Source organism: Platalea leucorodia, assembly GCF_965183815.1.
Source record: "Platalea leucorodia genome assembly, chromosome: 1".
Taxonomy (NCBI): Eukaryota; Metazoa; Chordata; class Aves; order Pelecaniformes; family Threskiornithidae; genus Platalea; species Platalea leucorodia.
In genome coordinates this window covers 145,415,698-145,442,294 of record NC_138823.1, presented here as the reverse complement: position 1 = coordinate 145,442,294, position 26,597 = coordinate 145,415,698, and the positions used below count along the sequence as shown (strand labels likewise).

At 39.6% G+C, this 26,597-nt stretch overlaps 1 protein-coding gene across 1 annotated transcript in view; it reads left to right on the top strand.

Moving 5' to 3' along the window:
• ITGA8 (integrin subunit alpha 8) overlaps nucleotides 1-26,351 on the top strand; it is a gene marked incomplete at both ends in the record, with an annotated part of 114,070 nt that extends 87,719 nt beyond the window's left edge. Inside the window, 4 exons of the mRNA XM_082306549.1 lie at nucleotides 2,644-2,757; nucleotides 16,299-16,400; nucleotides 24,884-25,006; nucleotides 26,265-26,351. Of these exons, the coding sequence (XP_082162675.1) occupies nucleotides 2,644-2,757; nucleotides 16,299-16,400; nucleotides 24,884-25,006; nucleotides 26,265-26,351 (426 nt within the window). The remainder of the gene's footprint in view (nucleotides 1-2,643; nucleotides 2,758-16,298; nucleotides 16,401-24,883; nucleotides 25,007-26,264) is intronic.
• Nucleotides 26,352-26,597: the final 246 nt, after the last annotated feature.

Below are 26,597 nucleotides of genomic sequence, written 5' to 3'. Positions count from 1 at the left end.
TCGGTGGTTTTTCCATTCCTGCATTCAATGTCCCATCCTTAGCATACTTCAGCATTGTAGGTATCAGCTCCCCTTGCCTAGAGGCAGTGTTCAGACTCAGTGACCTTGAGGTCACTTGTAGGATTCATGCAGTCAATGCTTTCCATTTATTTTTATGAACCTCAGGCAGAGTTTATTTCATGCTGTCCAGTCTCTTATTAAGCAATTTACTGCAAGCTCATGTTTGACTAGAATATTCCATCTAGAATTTGGTAGGAAGAAAAGAACGTCACAGACCTAAGTATTCTGGAGTAATAGAATAATTACGCTGCTTCTGAAAGTTAATTTGGCAATTTTTGTAACAGGAAGAAGATAGAATCTGAAAGTAATAAATGCCATAATGTTATTAAGAACAAAATCACAGATGAACCCATTTTAAACAATAATCACTGTTGATTCCTATGTAATTCTTTCATCAACCTAATACCCTGGGAAGAATCACTGGGGCTGAAGGAAAAATGCCTGCGCTTTCGAAGGCATACCAGTCAATACCACAGAACATTTAATCCATTCTTCAGTAATACCTTCATTATCAGTTATCTTTCTCAGTGATTAGTCTCATATGCTGCCAACACAGAAATTACTGCAGTAACCGAAAGTGGTTAACAAAGTTCTTAAGTATGTACTGTGTCTGCATCTTAAAATACAAACCAGAGATCTTTCAGCTGCTTGATATAGACAGTATTTAGCTGAGTACTTAGTAATATAAAAACGGCATGGTGATGACCAGTCTTCTAGTACAATATGCTTTTGATAAGCACAAATTAGGATAGGATTGGGTACTTAGTGCTTACTACTGGATATATAGCAGGATTTTTTCAGGATGGGCATAGAAAAGCAATTTGTCATTTGTTCAGTTAGAAAGGTGTCCCAGTTCTATATACCTTTAGCATTGCATACTACAGATCCAGAAAAATTACCTTTTTTTTTTTTTTACACATTTGAAGTATGCATGGAAAGTGAATGTTGCTTCGGAAAATGACTGATTAGCCAAAGGTAATTCTTTGCTAAAATTTGTATTTTTTTTGTCAGAAATTTTAAGTTAATTTCATTTTCATCATTTGCATTTTCACAAAGAGGAAAAATGTTCTGAGAACCTCTTATTCTATTTACACTGTTTATTAAACATTTGGTTTCTCTTCCATTAGTTCTAATGTTACAGTGTTCTGAAAATCACTACAGGCTAAATGCATTACTAAGAAAAATAGAAATATGTGTTCAGGTCCTAAAACGTCAGCCAAAAGTAGACTGTTTTGCGTACTAATGGTTTATTTTGTCAATATGTGTTTTTGGCCACTATGATTAATGAAAACAGCTCTACTCCTTCCTGCAAGATAAATAAATCTGGTTGGAGGATGTTTAAATATGAAAAGCCAAATAAACAGATACTTTGAGATATTAATTTTAAAAAAAAAAGGTTTATAGTTGCAAGTTCCAGGGTTTACAGTTTCATTTTCAGGCAGATTTAGAAAACAGTGATTAAGCATACAGCTTCTACTTAACTTGTAATAAGATAGAGATTTGCGGGGGAAGCTGTCTGTAAAGACAGAGGATTCCTTAAGGCTGTTTTCAGATCTGTTACATACATCATCATCTCATTTTCTGAAGTATGGGTTTTGGTAGTGCAGCCATTCTTACTCTCCCAAGGGACTGTACTTGTGAAAACTTAGCTTTGCTTTCAAGGTCACAAGACCTTCTGTCATGAGTGTCAATAAAACATCTATAAGGGAAGGATTCTCTGCTTTGTTATAAAAATATGAATTAATTAAAACCTCAGCCTTCCTCATGAATCAAACCAAAACTTTTCAGGTAAAACCCATTTGTATATATAAAGCTATACATTTTTTTTACACACACTTTTAATCAGTTCTCTATGAGATCTTTCTTCCTTTCTACGCCCCAAACCACCACATCATTTCTGTGGTTACCCCATGAGACTCTTCTCATTCCCTTCAGTGGCTTCCAGTCAGCTTTTAACCGGTTTTGTGACATTCTTCTGGCAGACTTTAACAGTAGTTTATAGTTTTGAGTTGCATTGCTTGGCTTTTGTCTTCAACCCTGTGTGTGAGCCAGAATCACTGCTCATCAGGAACATTTCATGGACAACAAGTTTCAAGTAGAGCAACTAATGAATCTCAGCAAATGTTCTGGCTGCTATAATGTAAATATCAGTAAGAAAACCAGGAGAGTTAGAACAGGGGAAAGATTTAGGAACATAAATAAAGACTTCAGGCATGGAGAACAGAAAAAAAACACGTGTTGAAATCACAAAACGACTGATAGATAAAGACAAAGCACATGCATCAAAGGATTGATAAGTACCTGGACATTTTAAGAGTTCTTCAGACTAGATATTGTTGCAAACTATTACTTTTATTTTCATTACTACAGGTGGGTGGTTGTATTCATTGGTGGTGCAAAAAGAATCTCCCCCTTCATTTATAGTTCTCAAAATGACTCGTGGGGTATCTCATGTATATTAGATGAAATTGCTGATTTCAGACTACTTAGCTCTTTAAGGGAAAATTGATTTGTTTTGCTAATTTACAGCATTTGAAAGCATTTTTAAAGCATAGGTATGACTTCCCTTTATTTTGTACACAGAACTGTACGAATGTGAAGTGTATCCTAATTTCCTGCACTGTGGGACAACTGGAAAGAGGGAAGAGTGCAGCGCTAAAAATCAGGTCCCGGCTATGGGCCCAAACATTCCTAGAGGTAATGCACGCAAAAATCTCTTTCTATACACAAAAACCCCTGCATCTTTTATTTGACCAGATATTTAAGAATACAAATGATGAAATTAAATGGGCCAAATGCAAATCCTTTTTGTTATCACTTTCTTTGAAGGTAACATCTCACTGGTTCCTCTTCAGGTCACATGCATGCTGTTTATTTTCTTTCTCTCACTATCACTCCCTCTCAAATTCATGTCCTGAATCTTACCTGAAAATTCCAAGATGATTTTTAAACACCTTTCCTGGTTTTGTTTCTGCTTTCCTGGACTGGCCCAAATCTCTTATGTCTCCATGATATGCTCTGCATTCATCACATCTTTCCCGATGAAAGGTTTGTCTTGGGGCCAAACAGTAGATTGTGTACACTGTGTCCAGCTTAAAAATTCATTGTTATTCATTCTCCATTAATCTAGGTAAGAGTAATACGTATCAAGGTCGTATGACATACAACACTCATGTAGTGACAATCTTTGTCTTACCACTAAAAAGAAGGGACAGTGCAGACCATGGAAATGCAAATTCTTGTATTTCCAGCTTCATCTGCTCTCGGAATTGTATTTGCGCTGCATAAGGCAAAGGGATTGCACTGCGAGCCGTTACCTCACAGCCGGCCATGTGTCTGTAGTACTATGTGGCTGTCATATCTTTAACTCTGGGCAGTACATTGAGAAATTTATAATTCAGTTTGCTGTTACTAGGAAATAACTGCAGATCCTATCTTGATCAAACTGATTGATTATCACCTTCCTTCTTCAAGGTATTTAGAATTCCCCAGTCTTTCTACCCGGAATGCTCTCCTTTGTTCCCTATAGCTGTGGGAGAAGAATGATTTATCCCCACAATACCTCTTGCCCTAGCAAGAGAAAAATTAAGGATCTTTAGCTTAAAACAGGAGCTTTAAATTAAGCTTGTCACACCTTTTAAGTTAATTTCTCCCTTTTCTCAAATGTGAAAGTAGATAAAAGAAATTCTTCCTCACTTAACTTGCTTTCCTGGAGAAACAAGAGAGCAGATGGGACAATATTTACAGAAAGTAATACAAAAATGCCAGCTCAGTAGCTAACCATTGTGGCACCAAATCCACAATGGGTACATACTTTGGAGGTCATGGGTCTCTCTTAGCGTACTGGACTATGGCAGCACCTACTGAAAGGGTGACTTGAAAGGTCTTTTCTAACTATTTGTCAGGACTTAAGGTCACATTCTGTGTTTCTTCTACAACAGCTATTAGCACCATTATGGTAAGAGCATAGAACTATCTGGCCTTGCTTGAAAGTGATTTCTGTCTAGCTCAGTAACAAAGGACATCCTTTCAGATACTAGGTGAATTAATTCCTGATTTGTCAGTACATTTTCTTTCTATTAACAATCAATCCCAAGAAACTTTCATATCCTCTCCTCACTTCCCTTAACACAAATACAATGCTTTTAAGAGGAAGCATATTTAGCAAATGTGTTTGAAAGGCTAGACTGGAGGTACTTCATTTAGGTTTGCTCAGTGAGTCATCTGCTAGTGGGGAAAAAAGGGCGTGCCCTCGTTCAAATTTAAGCCCAAAAGCTTGACAGTCTCTCTGTCCTTCCAAATCTGGGTAACTGGGATCAACATCTTCTCGTGTAAGCTTTTGCAAAGATCTTACAAAATTTTGCACAGAAAATATCAGTATGTAAACATCTCTGCACTCACAGGAAAAACATTTATATTGGAAAATATGATGGGAATTTTATTCCAATTTTTGCTAATTCCAGTAAGAGACTGTTTGACCTTCACAAGCTGGCTAGACCCTGTTAAGTTCAGTTAAGAACTTAACTGCAATAGTTCACTGTTCCTAACACATAGAGAGAGGCAGAGATATTATCCTTGGCTGGAACAATCTGTGATAATTTTGACCATTGCAGTGCCCAAGGAATATCACAGTGAACCTTCCCCATCTTCTTTACCAAGCAACAGATAAAGCTTAGCTCCCTTAGCTGGGAACTGAACCTGACATATTCCAGATCCAATCAAGTCTTTCTGTTCATCATTCTGCTAGTGAAATCTAATTAATTCTGTAAGGGCCAAAACCAACATCTTGTGAAAAAACAAACAAATGAACCCCCTTGCACAGATCCTTAGATGGCAATTTTCTAGGCTATTTACAGCTATTTCAGTGGGAATTAGTCTCATAAAAGTTTTTCTAAGTCCAGTTTAGTATGTAACAAGAAATAACTACAAGAGATTAAAGCTAAACAAATTTAATGAGAAACAGAGAGTGTTCCTCTGAGTTTTTGGTTGTGACAGAGGATGTGCATCAGTTGGAACAAACTAGCTACAGAAGACATGAAATCTCCTTTTCTTAGTGTCTCTTAAAGACAGAATCTCCTTCTCAAATATCAGCTTAGTTAGCCTGACTAAGGTTCAGAAGAAGGATAACTGCATGAAATTCAGTGGCATGTTTAATGCAGGAGCAGTGGGACTCATTTTACCTGATTTTAGTCATCTGAGAGTTAGATGCCAAAGCTGGTTGCCTAACTCTGTAGCCAGTGGCAAGACAGAGAGCTGTCTTCAGAGGATGCTTCATCCAGCTGATTTGAAACACCCTTCTCTGCCCTCCTTCTGATCTGGATGGTGGAGAAGGGTCACAGCTCTGCCTTGGGACACAGGTGTGTGCAAACACACCAGGCAATGCCAGTGCTGCAGTCCCTTTAGCTCCTCATTGCTCCTTAATAAATCCTACTTGCTATTCCTGTACCTCCCTTCACTCAGTGAGCTCAAGGCAGAGGTGGAACCTTACACCAGCCTGTGGGCAGGGGCAAGGAGAAGCCATCCTGTAGGCTCCCTGGGTGCAGAGACCTCATGGCAAACACCCCTACAATTACATCTTTTGCTTACTCCACTGTCCTTACACACCCTTGCTATCAAACAAGGCTTCTTATGAGCTGTGATAATTTTACATTTTATCTGTATCCTTAGGAAGCATTTCTGTTTCCTTCAGATAGTAACTTACAAGCCTTGTAAAGGCTCAGAAAACTCCACTTAAAGCAACAGGATTTTTTGTAAGTATAAAAAGGTAGTCCCCAGAGAACTGTTGTATCCTCCCATTTATGTCTCAGAAGCTGCCAGAATAACATGACCCCTGCTTCACATGCAAACTTATATACTGAGAAGAGAGAGAAAGCAAATAGTTTGATGGGATCTGGTTGCCTTCCTCACATGTGCCTCAAAACAGTTCCCTTTTTCACAGCCCCTTTTAAAATTATCAGTTATACAGACATCGCCATAAAAGACTGTAGAGCATAATTAGTTTCCTAAAAAGGGCATAATCTGCTCTTAGTAAGCCTGTAAACTTCTAGTTCCTAAGGTTATTCCAGAAATAAACTAAAGTATACCTAAAAAACAATTGCTGTTAGCTAGGCTGAAATCTGCAGATTCAAACTGAGGATTAAAATACAGTCGAAATAATTAGGATGTGGTGATTCTGAACCAGGAAGGACTGTTCAAGGGCCAGACTGAACCCCACAGTCATGGTTTTGTAAAGAAACTTAGAGGAAAAGTTGCTGTCTCTACAGCGACATCCCAAACTCTTGCACATGCAATTAATGTACAAAATTTTCATATGCCAAAGAAAGCAGGGTAATGGTGACATGCAACATTCCTCAACTGTGTTGTAATCTAAATGAAGATACGATGATCTGCAGAAGAAATTGTTTGTGCCCAATAAAGCTTAGAACACACTGTCATTATGTATTCTCTTCTCATAGATATGCCAATGCAAACCTGATAAGAATTTCATTGAAGGTGATTGATTAATGCTAGGATGAAATAATTCATGTTTCTCATTGAAGTTATGTGGATCAGCCTGTATATTTTGTTGCCACAAAAGATCAGTCATGTATTGAGTGACTCCTTCCTCTTCCACTTAGTTTAACTGACAACAGCTGACCCCTTTGCCTCTTGACAGTTGTAATCTGTCACCTTAAAACCCAAACTCCTCTAACAAATAACAGTTAAATGACATGCAATGATTAGACATGTTTGAGTAAATAAAGCAGCCCAAATTTCCCAACCAGCCAACAAAGACAGAGACAGACATTGTGCAAAGGCCAAGAAGAATCACAGACTTTTTTGGATTAACTTCAAAGCCTGGCTGTAAATATGAACCCTCTAGTAAAGCTGACTTTTGGATTCAGACTTGCTGATCGAGCAAATAATAGCCTGATTCATGCAAAAGAGAAACAACCGTACATGGTTATGTTGCATTGTGTTCTGTTAGGGCTCTATTATGTCCCCATTTGTCTTATCATGGTATTTCTGAGTCATCAGAGGGAGATCCAAGGGGATCTTGCCCAGCGTTCTTTGAACTCTGATGGGTACTTTTTAATATAAGACTCAGGAGCTGGCTAGTAAAACATCTGTTTCGAAAATGTATTTCTAAATGATGAATCTGTACCATCTGCCTGATTTGTGACATCCTTCCAGGCTCCAAGCTCTTTGGGCAGTTACAGCACTGCGAGAAATGGAACTCAGCTCATTCTTGACTGTTATTTCAGCCTGTATTGCAAGTTCCTCACAATGATAAAAATCTCCTTCTGGGAGAGCCTGGGGAGGCAGTAACGTAAAAAAAACACAGGGGGTGTGTGAGGTTCCCAAGAGGTTTGAAGTTTATTTTATTTTCTTTTAATTTTATTGAATATAATTGTATTGTTTCTCTCTTGACTTTTAGACAGTTCCAGATATTTGAATTTGGCACCCCTGACTGCATGAACTTTAATAGCTAGAAGGGAGAAAAATCTAGTTTTAATCTGAGAAAGCTGAAAAGCAACAGAAACATGGCAGAAAAACTGTAATCGGGTGCTCCTAGTACACAAAGTCATGTTTTGGCTTCTCTGTTAAATACTTGTTATTGCAGTGTTTCTGAACATGCACTGCTCCTGGTTCTTTTTAGATGCCTAAATATGGAAATATATGCTTAATATAATAAAGGTGATGAGTGCTGCGACACCCACATCTTAAGTGCCAGCCCTAGACTGGAATCCAAAACCTGAAGCTAATTACCTAGGCTGCCTATACAACATATGGAGACAGTGAGGTGCCTCAGACAAATTGACTTGCACTAACCATCAGGATGATGCATGAGGGCTATCCCTTATCAAAAGGATAGGCACCCAAATCAGGATTAAGCAGGAATATTTCCACCCTCTCAGAAGGCAGAATCCAAAAATGGCTCAGGAGGTACCTACAGCATTAGCTGAAAGACTTAAGGAGGACTTTGTCTATTCAATATTCAGTGGCAGAAGCTAGAGCTGGTGGTCTAGTGATTACAGAATTCGTGACTGGAAGACGTGAATGCAATTCCCTCCTCAGTTTGAGAAACCCCACATCCCTGCTCTATAGAATGATGGTATTCCCTTCTGCTGAAGCTGCACCTCTACAAGGACATAGAAAGAAATCAAGAGGTCTGGAAGAGTATAGAAAATGAGAAAGAGCCTGATGTAATAGCTTGTTATTTTGGGCCGTCAGCTACGAGTCCTCCCAGTCCTCTCATCTCCTTTTGCCTTCATTGCCTGGCACCTGGAGCTCTCATCAGTGTTAGAGTGCATGCTCTAATTGTACTTCCTTGATGAGAAATTTTGTTGAGAATCTCCATATTTTACTACTGATGAACTCAGAGACTCTTTTTAGTGTGGGAGAAATCCTTTAGGCCAGGCCATGCTTTTGGGACTAGGATTCAGTTCAGCTGCACAAAGGCCATTGGAGGCAGAATGCAGGTAACCAGTGCAGTGGGGCCGCACAGGCTGTCCTCTGTGCAGCCCGCGTGTGTTTGCAGAGGCTTGGAAGTCAGAACAGAGGTGACCTGGTGGAAGTGGTCCAAGACAGGTGAGAGATCTAGCTCTTGCATAGGCTCCTTTATTGAATCACTTTTCTCCTTCTCCTCTCCCTCTATGGGAGCAATTATTCCATCTGTAAGTGGGATATGACCCCAAGGAACAATAGTTTCTGTCCTCAGCACAGAACCTCTTTCTGTGCCCAGTGGAAAACGTCTCAGTCAAGGGAGGCTTGTTTAGTGCTTTCAAAGCATAAATCTGCAGCCAACCTAAAAGTCCCTATCCATGGATGGAAGTGGGGAAGCACCAGAAAAATTAGCGAGAAAGATCTTGGTCTCTCACTAGTTGCCATATGTAAGCCATATACGGAAGTTCAAGTAGATTATTTTAATTCAGACTGAGAAGTAAAAGCCATAAATTTGATGCAATGCCCTTCAAGCTACATATAATAGCAAAAGGAGGAAGTCGTCAAAAGAAATTTGCCTTTACGTCAAACAACTGTTGTTATTTGAAAAAATCAAAATAAGTAAAAAATAAAACTGTGTGTGGCCAAAAATACTGTATTATGCTGGATTTGATTGTTTATGTGGCAAGAAGGCTAGAAAGAAAGAGACGTTGGCACTGGGCTGAACGAGCTGGAGGTTCTCTGGGTGTGGGCTAGTTTTGTTTTCATTTGTTGTTATTTAAAATAATGCCAAAATGTTAACAAGAGCAGAACATGAGACTCTTGCAAGATGTGTTAAAGTATAGGTAATGTTAGGTATATGAAGAAATAAACATCTTAAATCAATAACCCATAAAATCTATATATTATAGTGTTCTGAAATCACAACAAAATATCTGTCTCTATTATAATTTAAAATAGTGTGTTTAAATGAATGTAAAAGATCTAATATGTGAAGTGTAAGAAGTTAATGATAGAGATGAGGATGTGTTAATTTTCAGATGAGTTGTTTGTCTTTGGTCACAGATATATTTGGGTGGACATACCCTCTTGTTACAAACAGCACAAGTACTTTTTGACCATGCACAGAGTCATACATACTTTTTTTTAACAAATTAATACAAGAACAAATAGTTGTATGACCTCTACTCTCAGCATTTATGTAAGCTACTCTACTTATTGGCAGTAGTTCAGGTTTTTGGAGGTATGGGTCAAAGAAAGCAAGCTAATGAATTCCCAAAGCATATATTTAAAAGGTAACACCATATTGCTTACCCTCTTGTCTCTAAAATGTGCCAGACTCCAGCAGACACGAAGGGAAACAAGTTTTAATCAAGCAGGGCCAATATTGTTGTAACAGCACTGAACTCTATATGCAACAGACATAAGTTCTGTGGGGGAAAATTCCACCGCAGCATGCAGCTTGAAATAAAAAAAGTACATGCCCTTCAGTTAGGGTGACTTCACTGGGCTACATCTAACCAGAAAAAAAGTATTTCAGAGAAGCTGAACAATCCTCTGTAGAGGCAGTGGAACAAAGTCATTCTGGGGAGTCTCTCCAGTAGTTAAACTCTTCAAACCTGCAGAAGAACAATGACCTGTCAGACTTCTTTAAGCTGCTAAAAGTTTTGGTCTCCCTACCCTCAATCTAGCTCCCTGCGGGCCAGATTTGTCCCTGCATTTTAGTCTGCTCTCTGACTAAGAGGCCTCCATATGCCTTAAAGACGCTTTGGGGAGACTTCAGGTCTTTGCCTGAGCTTCCTGCAGAAACGACCAGCATTCCACTGGAGCCTGGAGAACTCCTTCAAACTGTCCGAGATTTTCCAGCACTTCCCACATTTTTTCTGTTTGTCTCAATTGTGCTTAGGGAAACACTGCCCTGAATATTTATTGGGAAGACTTTCCTTCATTTCTGCATGCTGCTGTGTCTTGCAACTGTTAAATAAAACAAAGGCATCAGTTCAAAAATCTGTCTGTAGAACAGAAGTGTGTAGAGAGAAGCCTTAATAAATACACCAGCAGGGATCTACCACCCAAGCAACACAGAGGATGGCCATGTTTTGCCTACTTACCAGAATATTGGCAAACTACTGTCTCAGCGAAGCACACAAGAGCAGGTCTGCTTGTTCTACCACAAGGGGAACCCCAAAAGGCCAGTGTAGCTGGGGCTGGGCTCCCTACTGTTGGTCATTAGGCACTGACATTCAAAAATACCAAATTCCTTCTTCCCCTTCCTCTGAGCCATAATGAAGTCCTCAGCTTGAATTGCAAACCACAGGTCCTGCTGCTTCCAGTAAATACTGAATATTTAAACATATGCTATTTAAAAAATGATATGGTAAAGAAATGCTGTTTCTCACAAATTACTTGAGAATTACAAACAAGGCTGTAGGAGAGACGGCTGCTTGTATGTCCAAGGTGTTGATACAAGTAAAAATCCTGTTTGCAGCTGATGCTGACCACAGTCATTATTTTAAAGCCCTTTGCCACAAACACATAATTCTGTGGATGCAGGAAAATACTCTCTAGTCTTTTATATTCTCCCTTCCTGTAAAGCAATGGAGATGTGCAGCATTTCCAGGAGCCTAATGAAGGGTCAAGGAGAGTTGATAGCTGTGGGCGCAACCCAAGGTTATTAACCCCAGCCAAGCATTAATCCACAGGAAGTACCCTCCCCCGATGTTCTTATTGCTGACACAAGCTGAAAATGAAATAAGCCATGTATAGTAGGTGAAAAGATTTATTTTTCCATGAGTGCTGTGTTTCCTTTATATGATGTTTCAAGAGAATTAATGCCTTTACTGTACCTTAGCCAATCAGGCTGTGTGTTTAATATCTGCTGCTTTAATAATATAACATACCCTGCCCTCTCCGTTACAGATTACTTTTATAAATCATATAAATCATGTCCAGAATCCTGCTTAATATGAATTGCTTAGAATTGAAAACATAAGTCTTCTTTCAGGCTTTTTTTCTGAATGCAAATCATTGCACAACTACAGAAACACGCTGGGACTTTGTGTGAGAAGTCCAGTGCTGTAGAATAAAAGTTGAAGAATGGCTTGAGTCTGAAAATGGAAAATAATCAGTGTGGTAAGGAAAAATTATTTTTCTGAAGGCCATCTCATGGATGTTTAACACCATGGAAGTGTATAAAAAATACAAGTCTATTTGCCAAGTCTAATATTAAATTGGTCTAATTTTTCATGTCAAACACCATTAATAGAAAAGGTAGTTCCCTTTCATTAGATGCCATCTATGTTAAGAAGATGATCTGACTGTCCCTATGTGGTCACATGAGGCAGTTTTCTTCATATCGCTCATTTCTAATATAAGCCCTAAGGAGAGGTTAAATGTTCTGATAATAAACATTCGGCTGATCTCAGTATTTTAAAAGAACAAAATTTATGGCATAGGCAAATGAGTTCCAGAAGGCAATAAATGTGCTGGCTTCATGTCACCAGTAAACACATTTGAAGAGAAAGCTAGTTGTTTAAAAAGAAGACAGAATGGACAAGGCAAATACCAGAACTACAACCCTGGACCTCAGGAGAGCAGGCTTCAGCCTTTTCAGGGATCTGCTTGGAAGAACTCTATGGGAGATGCTCCTGGAGAAAAGAGGGGTCCAGGAGAACTAGTTGATTCTCCAGGATCACCTCCTTTAACCTCAAGAACAGCCCATCCTGGCATGCAGGAAGTCAAGCAAAGGCGGCAGGAGGCCTGCATGGATGAACAAGGAGCTCCTGGTAAAACTCAAACATGGAAAGGAAACATAAAAGAGGTAGAAGCAGAGTCAGTTGACCCAGGGCAGGGACTGGGTGAGGAATATAGAGACACTGTTGGAGCATGCAGGGACAGAGTTAGGAAGGTAAAAGCCCACCAGGAACTGAGCCTAGCAAGGGACTTAAAGGGCATCATGGAAGCTTCTATAAGTATAGCAGCAGCAAAAGGAAGGCTAGGGAAAATATGAGTCTTTTGCTGAATGGGACATGGAAAAGGCCGAGGTACTCAATGCCTCCTTCACTTTGGTCTTTACTGGTAAAATCTGCATACAGTAACCCAAGGCCTCTGCAACCAGAGAAAACCTGCAGCAATGAACATTTACCTTCAGTGGAGGAATATCAGGTTAGGGGAACATTTAAACAAATTGGGCATATGAAAGTCCAAGGGACCTGACAGGATGCACCTACACCTACAACTGCTGAGGGAGCTGGCCAATGTCAGTTGTCACTGTCAATTATCTTTGAAAGGTCATGGTGATTGGGGGAAGTTCCTGAGGACTGGAAGAAAGCAAATGTCACACCTATGTTCAAGAAGGAGGATCCAGAGAACTACAGGCTAGTCAGCCTCATTTCAGTCCCTGAGAAGGTAATGGAGAAGAAAAATCTGGAAGCCATTTGCAAAGATCTGAAGGGCAAGAAGGTGATTGGGAGTTGTCAGTGTGGATTTATGAAGGGGAAATCATGCTTGACCAACCTGATAGCCTCCTGCGATGAGATAAATGAGGTTCATCTTGGTGGACGAGGGAAGAGCAGTCATTGTTTTTTATCTTGACTTTATCAAGGTTTTTGACATTGTCAAAATGAATGAAGATAGGTGGACAGAGAGGTGGATTCAAAATGAACTGAACTGCCAGGTTTAAAGTGTTATGATCAGCAGCATGAAGTCCAGCTGGAGGTCTGTCATTAATGGTGTACTCCAGGGGTCAATACTGGGGCCAATACTGTTTAACATCATTAATGACTTGGATAATGGGACAGCGTACACTCTCAGCAAGTTTGCAGATGATAGAAAAGTGGAAGGAGTGGTTGATACACCAGATGGTTGTACTGCCCTTCAGAAGGACCTCGACAGGCTGGAGAAGTGGGTTGGCAGGAATTTCATGAAGTGTGACAAAGGGAAATGCAAAGTCGTGTACCACAGGAGGAATAACCCTATGCACCAGTACAGAGTAGGGGCCAACCAGCTGGAAGGCAGTGTTCTAGCAAAGGATCTGGGGGTCCTGGTGGACACCGAGTTGAACATGAGCCCACTGTGTGTGCCCTTGCAGCAAAGAAAGCCAACAGCCTCTTGGGCTGCATTAGGAAAAACATTGCCAGCAGGTCGAGGGAGGTGACTCTTCCCCTCTACTCAGTACTGGTGAGACAGATCTGGAGTGCTGCGTCCAGCCCTGTTTTCCCTGGGACAAGTGAGACATGGACATACTGGAGCAAGTCCAGCCAAGGGCCACAATAATGACTAAGGCCTTGGAGCATCTGATATACAAGGAGAGGCTGAGAGAGCTGGGACTGTTCAGTCTGGAGAAGAGAAGGCTCAGGAGGGACCTTATCAGTGTGTAAAAACATTTGATAGAAGGGAGTAAAGAAGACGGAGCCAGGCTCTTCTTAATGATATCCAGTAACAGGACAAGAGGGAAGAAGCACAAATTGAAATACAGGAAACTCCATTTAAATATAAGAAAAACCTTTTTACTGTTAGGGCAGTCAAACACTGGAATAGGTTGCTCCAAGAGTTTGTGGAGTCTCCATTCTTGGAGATATTCAAAACCCAGCGGGACACGGCCCTGAGCATACTGCATTGATTGACCCTGGTCTGAGCATGTGGTTGGAGCAGACAATCTCCAGAGGTGCCTTCCATCCTCAGCAGTTCTGTGGAAACTTTAATTGGGCCATGGTCATCCAGCTACATCCATGCTGGCTCCTAGGTTTAGGTTATGCTTATTTCAGGTCATGTTCACAAACCAACCTTTCTCTCAGTGAGGGAAAGAAACAGTAGCCCAAATTATCATGGGATCTTCTTACCTCAGTCTTTGCTCCACAGAACAGCTGAAAGGGGAGAAGCATTTCTTAGTGAGTTTATGCCTTTGATGCAATGGCAAATTCCAGAGAAAAGCACCACCTAGCAGGGAGAAAAAGATGTTGAGTAATTACATAGGAACCAAGTCTTGTCAATGGAGCAGAACTCCTAAATGTGCCTAAAAAAGCAGAAGGGAGGAGGAGTTTTGCAGAAGGAAGGAGAAAGAGTTTTACAGAAGGGCATTTAGGAAGTGTCAGTGATGTTCCAAATACACTGGACTGTAAGCAGCTGGTGCCAAAATGAAAGATTGCTTTACTTACAAGGCTCTGTCTTTCCATAAATCAGTAGTCAAATCCTGTGTTGAATTCTGGTCATCGTATTTCAGAAAGGATTGAGACAGGTAGCAAAAATGACTAAGGGCTTCAAAATATTTTCATACAAAAGATTAAAATTGTTTACCTCAAGGAGTCTAATGTAAAGGGATATAATGATAGTCATAACTCCTAGCCCTCTGGATTCCAGTGGACGTATTAGCACTTAACTATCTAATGCTTTTCAGAGCATATCAAAGCACTTTCAAAGGAGATCCATATCAGTACCCCAACTTTACATGGGATGGGATATACAAGATAAGTTGCATGTAGTGTCACCCAAAAAAGCAGTTGCAGAGATGGAATTAGAAACAGGTTTGTTGACTTCCAGAAGAGCATGGTAACCACTCAGCCATCCTTCCTTGGGATAAAAACAAGGAAAAAGTGGATGTAGTTCGAGTGCAGGATATTCTGTCTGTAACGAAATAACAATCAGTGAAATTGAAACATGTCGAATTCAAAGTGAACTGAAAGATTTACTTGATACCTGATGTACTTAGCTTTCAAGACTAACTCCAGTTAGATATCGATGATGCCAAGAGCTCAACAGGATTCAAAATATGTGTGTGGAAAATATTTGTATCTATTGTAGTAAATGTTGCAACCATTAAGATTCTTTTAAGGGACATGCACGTTCACATGTCAGGGCTTATGCCAGTTCCTAACAGATTTCGGCAGATATTTTTCCAGGGGACATATACCAGCACTTAGCTATCATTTCAAGGCAGTTTGCACAGAGTGGGAGATAATTGTCAAGGTTAGAACAGACACACAGTTGGTCAGATGTGGTGTGTCAGTGCCTGCCTGGCTTCCAAATGAGGTGAAAGCACTAATTAAAAGTCACAGCATGAGCTATATGATGTAACAGTTTTTAGTCATTGTGAACCAGGGAAGGTAATGACTAATCTAATCCTAATAATATTTTATAAATACAAGCAAGTATAAATGAAAGACAGAGAACTGATAGAGAGATACTTTGGGTTTGTAGAAGTGCTTAGAGAGCTATATAAATATTTTACTAGGCAGCCAGTTAAACGATTGCTGTACATTCCTATTGCAGTTGCACAATGTAGTAAAAAAGCAAGGTGAGTTGTTCTGGGGTGTTTGAGCTCTACTGCAATAGGAAATCGATCACACTCTAAGTGAAGTGCAAAGATGTTTGTTCCTATTGTTGTTTGATGGGAAGGCACAGCCATTCCTTTGATGCCATCAGGGAGCTCCACCAGCCTGGTCTCAATGTAGGCCTGGAAATCTTCTCAAGATACCCGTGTTTGTTGTTGGCCTTGGTGAGCAGAGGCAAGGTTTTAAAACATAGACACCCCATAAACCTCCCCCATGCTTCAAACTCACCAGTCTCCTATTTCAGAGAGAAATATGAGAAACAACTGTATGTGTCTTTCTGCATATCTAACCCTTCTTCCCCGTCTGAACATGCGGTCTTTGTATTTCAGCTTCACGCTGTATTATGTGTTTGTCTCATAGATATGTACAGGTCCCAGGGTTGCTGTACCCTTTACCAATGCTCTGTATTTTTTCTCTGCTTATTTCTCATAATGCTTTTAAGTATAAACATGGTTTTGAGTGATTTCTTTTTTAATGTAATTTCAGAGAAAGAATGATCTCTATACTCTTTCTTCCAATGTGTCCTTCAAAGTTAAGAGCATGCCATATAAAGTGCAACCAGCAAAGCTCCCCGAGGGAAGCATAGCAGTAAGTAACTGAAAATTATATCTTTGTGTGAAGCACATATATTTGGTCATTCTGATCACAGCTGTGAAAGTTTATATAGATTAAAATATTGAGATCAGTCTTTTCTGTGTTTCTTGTGTAAATTCCTGAAATAATATCTAAAGGAAATACCTTCATTGCTTTCTGTGAAAGTTGCTGATATATGATACTAATTCCATTTTTAAATAATTTCTTGCTGTATTAATGTGCAGACTGCTTTATTGCAATCGGGATGGATGTTTCACTCAGAAGAAAACAACAAAACTGTGAAAGCAAGTTTTTAATTACTTTGTTTGGGGTAAAAAAAATCTGGGGAAAATTTTTGTGTAAAATCCAAAATCTTGTTTCTGTCAGGTGTAGAGATCTCACTCTTCTCCCAGTCAGCAGTTCTCTCATACAAGCTTACGGATTATCTATGGCAACTTCTCTTTTACCTGAATTAAGCTTCTTTGCTACCGTGATTTTCAGAAAGGTTTGCATGCCTCTCTAGGGTTTCCACCTCACAGCACATCAGATGCAAGGTATGAAATTACCTGGCAATCCCTACAGATGTGATAGATAGTTACTGAAGTACTTGCCTTATTTGCAGAATGAGATTTGTATGGCCCTGGATTATTATATGAAAAATTAATCTTGGAGGCGTAAATTTGATTTGTTTGCTGGTGCCAAAGCATTGAGTTTGGGGAGAAATTTAAAGGAATTTGCTTCTTATGGTGTCTAATACTATGGTTAAAATTAATTCTATTTTGTCATTACTGATGGAAATAAGTAAAATATGAGTGCAAAACTGGATTCTCGTATAAGACTAATCTGAACTTTGAAGGCTTATTGTTCTCATCTTTGTACAGAGTTATCATTTAAAGTCCTTCTTTTAAAAGGTAGGCTCAGTAGAAACTTTTCCCAGTTAAATCCTGGTGCAAATACATCATATCAGTCTGTTGAGGTGTAGTACTAGGGAAGAGAATATTTTCTTATATGGAAAACCAACATAATAAAACACTTTACACCTTACATCATTGAATATATTTTAGAGGATACAGGCTATAAAGTTTTGTTTTGAACAAGCACAGATTGAATGGTTGATTGATATTTGCTCTGGGAAGACACAAGGTGAAATCTTGGTCCTACATGCTCAGTGACTCCAACCTCTAACATCAGGAGAACCATGATATCACCAATGAGATTTGATGCTTAATGCAGTATTCATCCAGAAAGGTTCAAAGGCTCCAAGCTGACAGATATACTCAGGCTCTTTTTATTTTCTTGCAGCATGTGTTCCATACCAGAAACACATGTTGTGCAGAACTCTGTTGATAGTGGTGCCTTCATCTGGTCTGAAGTGTTTTACCCCAGGTGATAGTCTGCTGTTCTCAACAAGTGTCAGATGATCTACCAAATGATCAGATAAGCATTTTATTCTCTTACTCCAGCCAGTATAATGCTTGTTATTTGCTGCAGATGATTTACAGCAAAATGCCTGTAATGGCAACTGTAAAATGTTGAAAAATGATAGCGCTTTTATGTCGTTTCATATCTGGACATGGCAGCGGATGCTTGCCAGCTCTACGGCTTGATGTGTTATATGCACAAGTTCTTTTGATGTTCCACTTGCAAGAAGAAATATTTGCTTGAAGTTGGGCAATGCTTAATATTTTTGCTCCTTCTGAAAAAGATCGCTGGTTGTGTTTTAAAAGTTTCCAAAGTTTTATTTGGAAGTTTATGGTTTTCTTTCAGACAAGCAAGGGTGGAAGTGGAATAAAGATTTTAATATTTTAAAATTAATTTTCAAAAGTATATATTTAATAATCAGCTAACACCTTACAGTTTATACAGTGAATAGAATATATTCTAAAAGACCAGAGCATATGTCCTTGATTTAACTCATACAGCACTGGGTTCCAGTTTTGCAGGCGGATATGTATATTTAATTTCAATGGTATAAATAATCCTGTACATATTGGTAACCTACATGGTCATGTATGTATGTGCTTACATATTTGCAGCACTGAGGTCTTTATTTCCATCATCATGGAATATGTCTATATCTTGAACAGAGGGTCATTATACATAGATGTGTGAAAGGTTATGTAAATGTAAGAAAATTTAAATCTTTTATAGTAAAACATTAGAGTGAAAATGGCATCAAACAGGAAATTAGCTTGGAACTTAGTGGAGCTTAAAGTAAAATCCACTGAAATCAATAAATTTATTTCTATTGATTCTAATAGACTTGGAATTACAACTATATATTGTACAACTGGTTGGATTTCCTTGCTAACAGCTGTATCATTCAAGAGAAAATTGTCTTTTTTTCTTAGAGGCATTATTATGGTAAATAATACTATCCTACTTGATGAATTTCATGTGCATGGTGAAATAATACTTTTTATTATAAAAAAGTATAGAGTTAGAATAAGCAGTAACTTGTTCCTTTTTAATTTATGATTCTAGAGACAGTTTTGGAGTTTAATAAAATATGATTGCTTTTCTTAAATGCTTGATGGGATCTTCAGAGGGAATGCCTTTAGTGTAAACTGTTTGACCAGTATCCTACAGTGAGTAAAACTGATTTCAGACTAAGGCTTTTAACTCTTTTTTAGCTATTACACAGTGATGAGTACTTTCACTTTAAACGTGCTTCTATTCCTTATGAAATATATTTGCACAAGCATTTGTAAAGTGTAAACATAAATGTCAATATTAATTATGACTGCAAGCTCAAGGGAGCTTTTACATTCTATTTAGAGCCTGTTTTCAGAACATACAAGAACATCATGCTGCAAAGGTTGGATGGGAACATGTAGGAGTACTAAAAGAGTTCCTGTTTCTCAGTCTCTGTAAGCAAAATGAGTAAAGATTAGGCGAAGGTCATCATGGGCAGTAAAAGGAGTAGCATTAGAATAATAATTAATTTAGCTACTGTTTCTTAAAGTGGCAGATTAAACAACAGAGAAGTTAATTTTATTTTTTTAAGTGTCTTTTAAAGGACAAGAGGGAAAATCAGCTTTGTGAGAATCTCACTAGCAGGCACTGCATTCTGACCATTGATGCTGGATATTTGCACCAGTAAAACCTAATTCCCATCTACCCACAAGGGCCTGCTGATGAACTGGCAGCTCACCACACGTGCTTCTCTCTGCATTGAGCTGCCTTCCAGTGGAATCAAAGATAATTTTGAAGCTGCACTGAGTAGCACCAAAATCAGGAGTTAAATACAAACTGTACAAAAATCAGTGGCAAGAAAACTAATATATCTTTTCTTTACTTACATTGTGCTTAACTGTGGCACATTAAAAAAAAAGGAAAATAAAATCCCCCCTATAGAATTACTTTCATGAGCAACAAGTGACTTTCATGGAACCACAACAGCGATTCTGAAGTTAAGACTATCAGACAGCGTCCGTGCTAAGACGAGCTTGGATTTTATTTCCAATAGCAGCCAAAGGCTTTGTCTGTAACTCTCAAGTTGGCTTCACCCTCATCTTGGTGCTTGAGCCAGATGGCATTCCTTGTCACCTCTTTGCATAAAAAAGGTGTGAGACGTTCAGCAGTGTGAAAGGCCAAAAGTCAGATGGCTCCTCTCAAGTCTGTGAGGTGTGCTTTTCACCAGCCTGACAGAAAAGCAACCACTGTTTTCGGTGTCCCGTATGAGAAAGTCTTCTAGCCCCAAACGGAGAGGAAAGCCAACATGCATCTAAAGTACAGTACAAACATGCAACACTTGTGTAAAAATTTCACTTCTTCATATTGGCCACCTTAGATGAAAACAGAGAAATCCCTCCCAAAACGTTCCCTGGCTCTGATCCTGCAGTACTAAACCTACCACATGGAGAAGAACAGAAATCCAAGCTGAATAATGCAAACTTGTCTTAAATCAAAATCATATGTAAAACTGTTGTGGACAGCATGGGTCTTCTGTGAAAACGGTGAAATGAGGCTGGCAAAATTGAAGGGATGCTTTGTTTCTTTCTTCCCCTCCAGCTTCTGCCTGAACTCTGTGGGTGTTCAGGACTTGCAGTGTCAAACTATTCACCAGGAATTGCACTAGTAGCCCTGCAAGTCTTTGTATAGAGTATAAAAGGAGGCAGCCCAGGGGCATTATATTCTACTGGTAATGCACGCCCTCAGGAGTGAGACTGACGACTGCGCATAATCCTCTGCTCAGGAAATAAATCTCAAGCACTTAGTGCAACCCTTCCTTTGCTTTCAAAAACCTAAGACGAAGAAGGATTCATGGGAAAAGGGCGTGGATGCGACAAGATGGTTTTAAGATTTTAGCAGGCAAATATTTCATTAGCCATTGGCCTCGCTCCTGCTAAAAGAAAAGAGATACGCGGCAGTTTTGCAGCAGCATTCTGCTTGATACAGGATAGATCTAATTTCTGCTGTCTGTTTTACTCATTGGTGATAATCTAAGGATTATAAACATAATGCTCTGCACTTCTGGAAGGTTACAGTTTCTTGTTTATATTTCAATGTTTGTCAGGCTCCAACTGAGCTACTGAAATCACACTGTAAATTGCACTCTACTGTCTGTAAAGGCAGAACGGCAGGAGGAAGGGAGAGAGGACTATGAACCCGTGCAGTACAAGCAAGGCTGAGCACTGCTACGCCACTCATAACTGGTTACAGCGTGTCCTCAGGAAGACCCAGATGTCCTTATCTGGATCCATGCTGATAGGTGCTCTATAGTATCACAAGAAGAGCTAGGTTGCCTTATTATTTTCAAAGCCTAAAAGGAAAGAAAACACAACACGCAAATGCAGCAGACGTCTAGGAAGCGGTGCATAAAAGAAGACATAGAATAGCTACATGGGTACTTGCAGTTGCATACACTACTATCAACTTTATCCAAAGCCTAATGAAATCCACTGCCCCTAATGAAATCTACTGTTTCCACTGATTTCAACAGGATCTCAAACATGCTTTGAGGTCTGGATTGACCCCACCTAATTTTGAACAAAGAACTGAAGCACATCATTAGTTAAGAGTCTAGTTGCTGTGCTCCTGTGCAATCAGCAGGCAGCCCTATGGGCTGTTCAGATCCTAGACAACACCGGGCAGCAGCTTAGCTCACCCCTGTCTGAGAGCATCTGTGTTGCTGAAATTGTTGCCTTAGGTTGGATGAAAGTGGACTTGGTGCCCAAGGAGACAGCTGTGGTTCAGTCAAATACTGTCTGAAGAAATCTGTAATCAAAAAATCCTTCCTACAGAAGTACCTGCCCACTCTGATAATTTCCATATTCAGGATGTACAATTTCAGTAGGCTGTCCCGCTACCGACCCATGCATAGCTGGCCAGCCGCTTGCCAGAGTCTTTTTGTTGTGGATCGCTGATGTTGTACAGTCAGGCCCAGAGCAGTGATGCTGACTCCATTTCCCGTTGCATTTCTCTCAGTCACATTATGCCACCTAGGAATTTGGCTCAAGCTATCGATACCAGAAATGGCTAAATCAAATTTGGCAAGCAAATGGGTCTTCCCTTGGGTTTGATCTTACTGTAAAATGGAGTCAGTCATTTTGTCGAACTTGAGAGGACAGAAAGTCCTGCTTGGATTTGCGTTTTACTCTTGTTTACAAATATTTGTTAAGATGATTGTGGTAAGTGGTCTACCACTTTACTGCTCCAGCTCCACAGCAACACAGTCAGACAAGAGACAGTGTTAGAACAGAAACTGTAGTGAAGCTCAAGCCTTACGTAAGTGAGGTATATACACTGTATGTTGATAGTTTCAGATTGTTTTCAAATAATAATTAAAAAAACGATAACTTCTTGCTTGTGGTACCACAGCCTTTGCCAGCAGAGGCAGTGCACAGTGTGGATGAGTTGCGGTTTTTTTAATCAATCTCAGTTTTTGCCGTCTTGGGGCCCATGGAATTTTCATTCAGCACTTCCCAACTCTTGTGCTATATGTAATGAAGTCTTCGGGCTTGCCTCAGGGCAGCATTCATGAAGATTTTCAAGCAGTAGAAGGGAGATGCTTTCTTTCTTGGGCAGCTAAGCTCATTGCTTGCTACAGGCTTTGTGCAGCCCATCATGTCTGCATCCCTTCTGATTTCCCTGGCCAGATAAGCCTTTTACTTGAATTCATCTTTTTCCTTAACTGGCTTTTCTGTGGGAGGAATCTCTGCAGACAGTTCAGATGACCTTTATCTCATTTTTTCTGCCCTTGCATTTTAATGCCAGATACGGTACCACTCTAAGACACAAGGAGAGCCATTCAAAAACATTTTGTCCTTACTAAATCCTTACTAATTGCTCTTGCTGAATCTAATGATACAGAGAGCCTGTGAAGTTCTGCAGTGGTTAAGAAGCAACCCGAAGAGGAGGCTGGGGAAGGGAATGGTATCCCTGCAGTGGCATAGTTGATCATGCCAGGAAGATATCTGTTGGGACCCGGGGGTGGGATTTCATGGGGTTTTTTACTAATTCTGTTTTCCTTGAAATAATTTTTTCTTGCTTTAATTGGCTAACGTATTTATTCGTTGTATGTGCTATCTTTTTGAAGTCTTTTAGAGTAATAACTACTTACAGCTGCACTAGAGAAGTATACTGGCTGAATGTGTTTGTTAGATCAATGATGGTACGGCCAGCACTGCAAGCACTTAATCTTCAGGGTACAGGTCAATGTTAAAATGCTAACCCCAGAAGGACTGGGCAGTGTCTCAGAATTTTCTGTGTAACCATCAGTGTAAGCTTTGGTAGAAGGCAAGTGGTATCCCACATAGAAAGTTTGTCCCTAATTTCAACTATGATCTGTGTCCCATAACAGTGAGGGATACTATAAAAAACATATGCATCAGTAGACCTCACCAGACTGCCATCTTCTAAGCACTGCGTCAGAGTAGGGGACAGTTGGCTGCACAGATGAAGTAAGGGGAAAGGACTATTCCAAAGCGTCTTCCAATTAAGCATGACAGTAGCTGGGAGACAGATCTGCTAGTGCTTGCAGAATGAAAAGTCTAGGAAAGTACGCTAATCATGAGAAAAAGTGAGAGAGTAAATGTTGCAGAAAGGCTGAAATTTGCCATCTTCAAGGAGAAACGTGAGAGACACAGAAATGGAATTAATTTTGAACTGGACTACAGAGTTGTGTCCAGTCTTCAAACTTAGGATGCTGTTCAGTGAATGAACAAATTAGCGTTGTGCTAAGTATCAGGTGCATCAACCAGTGAGTTAATAGCAAAAAAACAAGTAGAAAGAGAATTTGCAATGAATGCAGATCAGGTACTGGGCAATAGCCAAGAAACTTATTAAGAAGAGTAGATTTCCTAGCTGTACCTCGAGCACTGAAGAGGAAGATCATTTGAGAGTTTGTGTAATCAGTTTGCTTTGCAAACCGATTTCATCTTGTCATGAAGAAAATAGCTTCCATCTGTCACATACTTATCCTGTTTAAGGGAGACTAAGCGTAAATGAGAGAGGTCCAAAAGAAAACCCCAGAGAGAAATAACTTCCTGGGCTAACAATAAAGAGGAAAGTTTGACAAAATAAACTAAAACTGAAGGGACATAATTGTGGCTGAGGAGCTAAAACTCATTCCATCCCACTTGGGAGCAGCAGGGAGAGAGCAAATATTCAATGAGATGGACGAAGAGCCTTCCAAGCGGAGTCTGAGAGCGTAGAATAAATTTGGTACAAGGTATGGAAGGGAGACTGAGGAGGAGGTTACTTATGTGGATGGCCCCAGAAGGAGAAATACATAAGGGTTATTATTACTCTTTGTCAAGATGAAGATCTAAGGAGAGAAGTTTGCCAAGTCCATTAAAACCTTTGATAACTCGTGTTGTACACACCTGCTGCTTTCTAGAGCCTCAGACAATGAGAGCGCGCATTTCATGCTTATTTCCCATTGAGGTAATAGTCCGTATGCTTGGCTTCTTTTAAGGAGTGTGACATCATACCGTGCGATAGGCTTTATCACAAGGACAATGCACTCTGCTTGAGTGTCATTTTTGGACTCCTTAGCTGAAACGCAAGTCATAGGAAAAAATGTATACTGGTGTGTCAGCAGAAATTAAAATAACAATAATGTAGCTGGTATCTATCATGGTTTGAATTAAGAGTTTGGGCTGAAGTCAACCATTGTTTCAGAGTAATTCAGCGTAAGTCAGTTACACTGGCCTAGGCTGTACCAGCATACATGTGAGTAGAACTTGGCTCCTTGAATCTTCTTGAAGCATCTGCACAGAAGGGTATTTTTTGCTACTCTGTATTAAGTGAAAATGATTTGTATGTCTGATACAAGATGTCTGTATATGTGCAAATCCCATTTCTAGTAATTATCATGAACAAGTGGAAAGGAACTTGCAGTAAATGAAGCCAACGTGGGAGAATTCCAAGCAATGTGTATTTCTAATCTGCAAAATGCTATTGAAGTGAATGCTTATAACCTCTGTATTCTACCGTCAGATTTGCTTTACTTGTTTAATTTTTGTTCATTGAATGTATTCTTTTCATTTCAGATCAGAACATCTGTCATTTGGTCCACTCCAAATGTCTCCTTTGTAATCCCTTTATGGGTTATAATACTAGCAATACTTCTTGGACTACTGGTACTAGCTATGTTGACCCTAGCTTTATGGAAGGTATGTTGCATTATTACTGTTAGTGTTGCCTTAAAAAAAGCCTGGAAGATACTGGAAGATACTAACAGATAAGAAAAAGAGAGGCTGGAATTTTGTGTTCTTTAACAGTTTGGAGCAAAAGCAACAATACACATGTGTCTTTTTTGTTTTGGCATTTCTGACATGCTAGTGTCACTGACCTTTATGCAGGGAACTTGTTTTCAAAAAGTCCTCCGTTATTATTGAAGTCTGGTTATAAATGGGCGTACAGAGTTTGGCTCTGTTTCCCAAGACCTATGATCCTCTTGTTCAGGATGTTTAGGTTCAAAAAGAAGTGATTCTAACTTTGTTTTCTCTGAATACTTCAGGAATTTCCAGTTTTTGTCAGCATGTGACAACACTCCCAGCTTTGAGAATTAATTTTTAGAAGATTTCCTTTTATATTAGTATGTCATATCTTCTGTTTTTAAAGTTTTCCAGTTCTGTGTTAGTTGTTACACTCCCTTCACAAGTTACTGGGAACTGCTATATTACAGGGAGCCAATGTAGCTTTTGGCCATCCTCTCAGTTCCCATTAAAAAAAAAAAATTAAAATAATTTCTTAAGTTAGGAGATGGCTCATCTGCCTTTAGCTGCTTAAAGGTTATGGGTTATGGGTTAGGTGTCCAGCCTATGCTAACTTTACAGATTCGCCTAGTCAGTTAACAGCAAAAAGCTATGTCTAAAACATGGGAGGATGAGAGGAATTACCTTTTGGCGGTACTCTCCTTTGACCTCTTGTGAAGCCTACACAACTTTTAACCTTTTGACCAAAAGGGTAACATTTAGGCAGTTAAAGTTAGGTGAGTGGAATCTCATCTTTAGTGATCTTTAGTCTAGGTCAGAACACTGTCCTGTGCACATTTCCCAACACATTTCCCACCTCTGTTATCATTACTATCTGTCAATTTAAGTATCTTTTCTGAATGAGTGTCATGCTGAACTGAAATTAGCAGTTTTCTCATTAGAGTCAGACAGTATCAGCATTCAGACCAACTTTACATCTTTACATTCATTTGAATTTTTAAAGCTATACTTTGGAACTCAATGCTTTGCACCTAAAACTTTAATTTTTCATAGGGAACAATTTGAATAGAAACAAAAAAGCTTCGCAGTCTATTAGCCTGCCATAGATTGTACCCGACCTTTCAAGTTGACTGAGTGAAGAATCAAACTGCAGCTGACTCTTCTGTGGTTGTCTTACCATGACGCCTTTGTTTCTGTTGATTGTTTTCTGCAGTGTGGCTTCTTTGACAGAGCTAGACCTCCTCAAGATGACATGGCTGACAGGGAACACCTGACAAATAACAAGACTACTGATGCATAGAGGAAGAGAGTGACAGTTCAAGTCAGAATCCTGCCTGAGACTAGAAACTCGATGAGGATTAAATGAAGGACTCCTTCCACCAGTCTTCCTTTGTACCTGCAAGTGATATGGTGTCGTAATCTGATCTATGCAACGTTCTGAGAACATGCCACATGATGGCCATCCTTGCCAAAGAAAGCAGCTTTATCACTGCCTTACAAACATACTCACCACTGAACAGAATGTTTATCCCATATTCCAGTCAGT